General features: G+C 33.8%; 1 protein-coding gene across 1 annotated transcript; it reads left to right on the top strand.

The window, feature by feature from the left end:
• Window positions 1–429: 429 nt before the first annotated feature.
• On the top strand, window positions 430–4,207 carry LOC147397285 (protein SRG1-like). Its single transcript, XM_086452826.1, has 4 exons — window positions 430–818; window positions 2,738–2,997; window positions 3,349–3,676; window positions 3,769–4,207. Exons 1-4 carry the CDS (start codon window positions 564–566, stop codon window positions 4,009–4,011), a joined length of 1,086 nt encoding a protein of 361 aa, XP_086308952.1. The 5' UTR covers window positions 430–563; the 3' UTR covers window positions 4,012–4,207.
• The last annotated feature ends 1,016 nt before the right edge of the window (window positions 4,208–5,223 follow it).

The following is a 5,223-nucleotide window of genomic DNA, read 5'->3' as shown; positions in this document are numbered from 1 at the left end:
CAAATCCGATTAGACTTAAGTCAAATGCACTAATTTCATTTCGTTTTTGAGTCGTATTAAGATTGTTACCGCTATAATCACTTATATAGGGAGATTTTCTTCCAAAAATATATTGTTTCATGTCCTTCAACTTCTGGTAAATTATTTTTAATCTATTAAATCCATCGTTATTGATTTCACTTGAATCTATTGGAGAAAATCCTTGATTTTTCCATCTAAAATGGCATTATCTTCCTCTTTCTCCAAGAGGTTAAAGATGACTGATTTTCGAGAAAAAAATAAAAAATAAAATAAGGATTATTTTTATATAGGTCAAGAAATGAGGGCATTTAAGTCATTTTCATTAGTATTTGCAGAGTAGACTGAGAGAAGAACATATAATTGAAAACATGGGATGTTTCTGTCCTTGCAGGCTTGAAAACATGCAACAGCGGCCCAGAAAAGAGAGAACATTATTGCAGCTATAGATACCGACTCCCCACCATATTATATTGTAAGAAAGAGAGAAGAAGAAATAATTGCTCTCAATCAATCATCCGTATCGAAGCCCGAGGACCTCAAACATGGCCAGAATCCCCGATCAATCCGCGGAAGAATTACTGTTGAAGCGCGTCCAGGAACTTGCCATCAACTGTGATGAGCCACCATCGAGATACGTACCTAGAAATAGAAATGATGGGCCCACCAATGCATCTCTCTCATCTTCAATTCCCATCGTTGATCTCCATCTTTTGTCATCTCCATCATCATCTACCACAGAAAAAGAAGAAGAGATGGAAAAGCTCAGGTTGGCCCTCACTTCATGGGGTTTGTTTCAGGTAATTTTTCTAAGAATACTCCCAAAAAATACTCAGTTTCAAGTAATTATTTTGATATAATTTTGGAGAATATTTGAACAAGATACAACCATAACAAGAACATGATCTATATTATACATATAATGTTCAATTTTTTGAAAAATATTTATGCAAACATGACTACAATACACTTATAAAGTCTTCGAAGCAACTTCCACATAACAAATCATAGTTTAACTGAATTTTAAAAACATATATTAATATTCAATAATAGTTAATTTGTAGATTAGATGCTCAACAACAAAATATCATTTAATATGGAACACAAGTATATATATAAATTCCTAAAAAATGATTTATTTATATATATTTTTTAAAAATATACCATAAAGATGGACTAATTAGAGTTTCAAGAATTTCATTAAAAATCTTGGCCTAGATGATTTTTATCAAGGATGAATAATTATGATTGTCTCGGATACTTCTAAGACCAAGATGACTAAATTGAGACTTTCTCAATCTCTTGGATTAATTTTAAAACCATGGATTTTGGGGAGAACATTCAAATTAAGGTTGTAACTTGGGCGGATTGACCGAGCTCAACCCGATTACTAGGCGAGCTTGGGTCAAGTTATGTAGAACATGAGTTGTGCCTAGATTAGAATATCTCAACCTGGCCTTAATTCAAGTTGAGTGTTCGAGTGACCCAAACCCAAGATTATATAAATATTTTATATTAATTAGTTGTTTTTATTTATTTTTTAATTGTTTATTATTTTTTAAATAAATTTTTTATTTAAATTAATTGTATTTTTTTGTTTAAGATATAAAATTACTTTACTAAGCAAAACAAAATTAGGCTTGTTTAATAAGCCCAACCTGTTAGACCCACTAAAAACTACCTAAGTCAAGTTCAACCCATGTTTAGAAGATCAAGCTCGAGTTAAGCTTTGGTTAATGAGCTCAGGCTCGATGCTTGAATTTAATTGAACTTGGATTGAGGGTTTGAGTTTAGCATGGGTCTATCATCCAACCCGGCCCACTCAAGTTGCAGCCCTAATTCAAACTAAGGTTTTTGGTTATAAGTGGAAGATGGTATTTAGGTAATTTTTTGTTTGGATCTCAAAGAAGATTGCAGTCAAGGGGTTTGTTTGAGAATGCTTACAGTCCTTACTAACAAAACCAACCAAATCCGAAATCATCAACTTTTTCTTGTAGTTATTACTTATGTTAAATTTGTAGTTCATCACCGAAGCGAAATGCAATCACTAGGCTACAAAATAATCAAAAGAGTTTAAAATGGAACAATCGACTTCTTAGATGCAATAGGATGAATCTTAATAGTGTTTATATAGAAAAGATAAAACATTCTAAAATGGAATTAAACTCATAGAGTGCTGATAATCTGACTTAGGCATGTGGCAACTCAATCGACTTACCTGACATGAGCCGTGATAGGCTCAGGAACCATAGATGTGCTCTTCTTGGGATACAGAACTACGATTCCCATAAAAAGGTGCAGTTTTGTATCCAAGGAGAGCATATCTATGGTTTCAGAGCCTGTCACATCAGGTAAGTCGATTGAGTATGCCACGTGCCTAAGTCAGATTGTTGCGACTCAAACTCATATTGAGAAAATCTAATCAAATGTGAAACCTATTTAAAACTATGGGTTAGACATCCAAAATGATTTGATTCTAGTTCCTGCCAATGGACGTATGGCAATGGGTCAGGTTCGGGGCCAAGTTAGATTAAGAGAAACCAACCAATAATTGTGTTCTAATGGGTCAATCCGAACCTGATTCTAAACTTGTAGAAAACACTTTGGTTGGATCAAGGTCCCTGGTTGACCCAACCCATGATCACCCTTAATTATACTGATCTCATGTTTTTTCCATTGTTACTCTTTCACATTATCAAAACTATTGATGAAATTTTAGGCCATAGGACACGATGTACCGAACTCTTTACTCGATGAAGTGCTTAATGTAGCAAAGGAGTTCTTTCAACTTTCAATGGACGAGAAGCATAAGTACTCGATCAATGATGATGGCACACAAGACTTCTTAGAAGGATACGGGAATGATGTAGTTGTGACTGAAGATCAGATTCTCGAGTGGTCCGACCGTCTATACCTCTTGGTGAAACCGGAAGATCAGAGAAAGCCCAAACTTTGGCCCGAGAATCCGAATAATTTCAGGTATTTCAATTTCAATACTTGTAGATCAACCAATAAAGAAAACACTACAAACTATATGATTATGAAAATGGACTTCTTAACAAGTTTTGATTTTTGAAAAACACACATCTTTCTTATTAAAGGTGGAGCTTGAACTATCTTTCCAAAAGTGATTCTTTATAAAACAGTTTAGGACCTCTTACACTTACTGATAAAAAATAAAATAAAGATCCTCTTATATCTAAAACCATGTCTTTTGTTAATTCAAGTGTGTTTATATAAGTTCTCTCTATCTCAATCCACTTTCTTTTTTCTAATAAGATTAAAACTATAGATCAATAACAACAATATTAATGTTAATTGATGTTGTAGGAAAATCTTGCATGAATATAGCACGAAGACTGCTTTGGTTTATGAGGTCATTATGAAGAACATGGCCAAAATTGTAGGTTTGGAGGAGAATTACTTCCTCAACAAGGCTGGGGAACACTCTCCATCTTACGCGAGGTTTAACTACTTTCCTCCTTGTTCGAGGCCTGACCTCGTTTACGGCATCAAACCACATTCGGATGCCGGATCAATCACCTTTGTCTTGCAAGACAAACAAGTCGAAGGTCTTCAAGTCCTCAAAGACAGGCAATGGATCAAAGTTCCAATTATTCCTCATGCATTACTTGTTTTCGTAGCTGATTACATCGAGGTACAAAAAAAATTTATTTTTTATTAGTATTTCAAATTCCCCAAATCTTAATTATAGTTCGATGATTAAATTACAATTGATGACAATGTTAGATAATGAGTAATGGAGTTTTCAAGAGCCCAGTACACAGGGTGATCCCAGATTCAGAAAGGGAGAGGTTGTCTGTAGCTATGTTCTATGGGCCAGAAATGAACAAATATGTTGAACCTGCTGACATGTTGATTGATGAGAGTAAGCCAAAGTTGTTCAAGAAGGTTAAGGTGAAAGACTATGGTGATAATTTCTTCCAGAAATACTCGCGAGGGAAGAGAGGGATCGATTGGGCCAAAGTTTAATTTCTCAATTTCGTCGTTCATCCATCTTTCTACACCGCTCTAGACTTTTCTCCGTGTGGGTTTCCAAATCAGTGTAAAATGTTGAATTCGCAAAATTGTGTACGAATTAAATAACTCACCCTATATGTCTATATGTATCTATGTATGGAGATATATAAGATATGGTCCTATGGTTCAAAACAAATCTTAATCCAAATGATTTGAATCTTGTCTGAATACGTTCTGAAAAATCCTTGCATTTTTGTGCAAGTCTTACTGAAATTTGATCTTATTATTCATGTATGATTCGATCGAGTTTGAATAAAATAAGCTATAAGCTTATAGATTTATCACGGGAAAGGAATATTTTTTTGAAAAGCATCTATCGTACAAGGACTAGAGTACCCTCATTTTTTCTTCTAAAAGATAAATTAATAAATAATTTTTAAGGGTATTTTAATTAAAAAAGAAAAGAAATCAAAGTTGTGGAAGATGCTAATACCCCCAAGAATACCATTATTTTTAATTGGCTTTTTTTCCCCGTAAGGATCGATAAGAATTCGGACTACTTTAATGACTTGACCAACTGGAATGGACAGTGAACGAGCTCATGAGTTAGAGCTCATGAATCGCTATCTAGTACATATATACTTTAGATGTGGATAGAAGAAATTGGTGTGCTCTAATCAACTAAGTTATTGAATAAGATTTTGGAGCCTAAGACAATGCCATAGGGTTGGAGAAGAAGTTTTATAATAATCGTTTATGCATAAAGGTGTTATATTTATGTGTCTTTTATCATAACCATTAGATTGCATTTCAATCAAACGGTTAGGATAACTTTCACTTTTAGAATCTTATAAATAATAATGTTATGGGATTTTTATAGTAGTATTTGATTTTCTTGTGAAAGTAGTTGTCTAGTTATATTAGTATAGTGAAAACTAATCATTATCCCATTGGGTTTAGATCAACTTCATTCCACCTCTAATTTGAAATCTAGTTGATCTTTATTTTTCTCCCTTGTATATTTGGGTATTCAGTAAGGGTCAGGATCCGTGGACACATAAAGCTACTCATAAAGTTACAACGTGTTTTGTCTTATATAGGTAAAAAGATTCAGAATGGGCTGATTTTTTGTGAGGGTGATCTCTATAGTGGGGAGATCATCCTCGCCACAAATCAACTCATTTTGAAACTTCTAGCCCTATATTTACAAGTTGAAGAATTTTG

Source organism: Akebia trifoliata, chromosome 8 (assembly GCF_017979445.1).
Source record: "Akebia trifoliata isolate Shusen 1 chromosome 8, ASM1797944v1, whole genome shotgun sequence".
Taxonomy (NCBI): domain Eukaryota; kingdom Viridiplantae; phylum Streptophyta; class Magnoliopsida; order Ranunculales; family Lardizabalaceae; genus Akebia; species Akebia trifoliata.
This window is presented reverse-complemented; position numbering and strand designations above follow the sequence as displayed.

Bases quoted from the DNA above. Each gene is read 5' to 3' on its own strand.
- LOC147397285 (XM_086452826.1), top strand. From the start codon at position 564: ATGGCCAGAATCCCCGATCAATCCGCGGAAGAATTACTGTTGAAGCGC. The intron at 819-2,737 runs GTAATTTTTCTA...ATGAAATTTTAG, and splicing joins CTTCATGGGGTTTGTTTCAG to GCCATAGGACACGATGTACC. The intron at 2,998-3,348 runs GTATTTCAATTT...TTGATGTTGTAG, and splicing joins GAGAATCCGAATAATTTCAG to GAAAATCTTGCATGAATATA.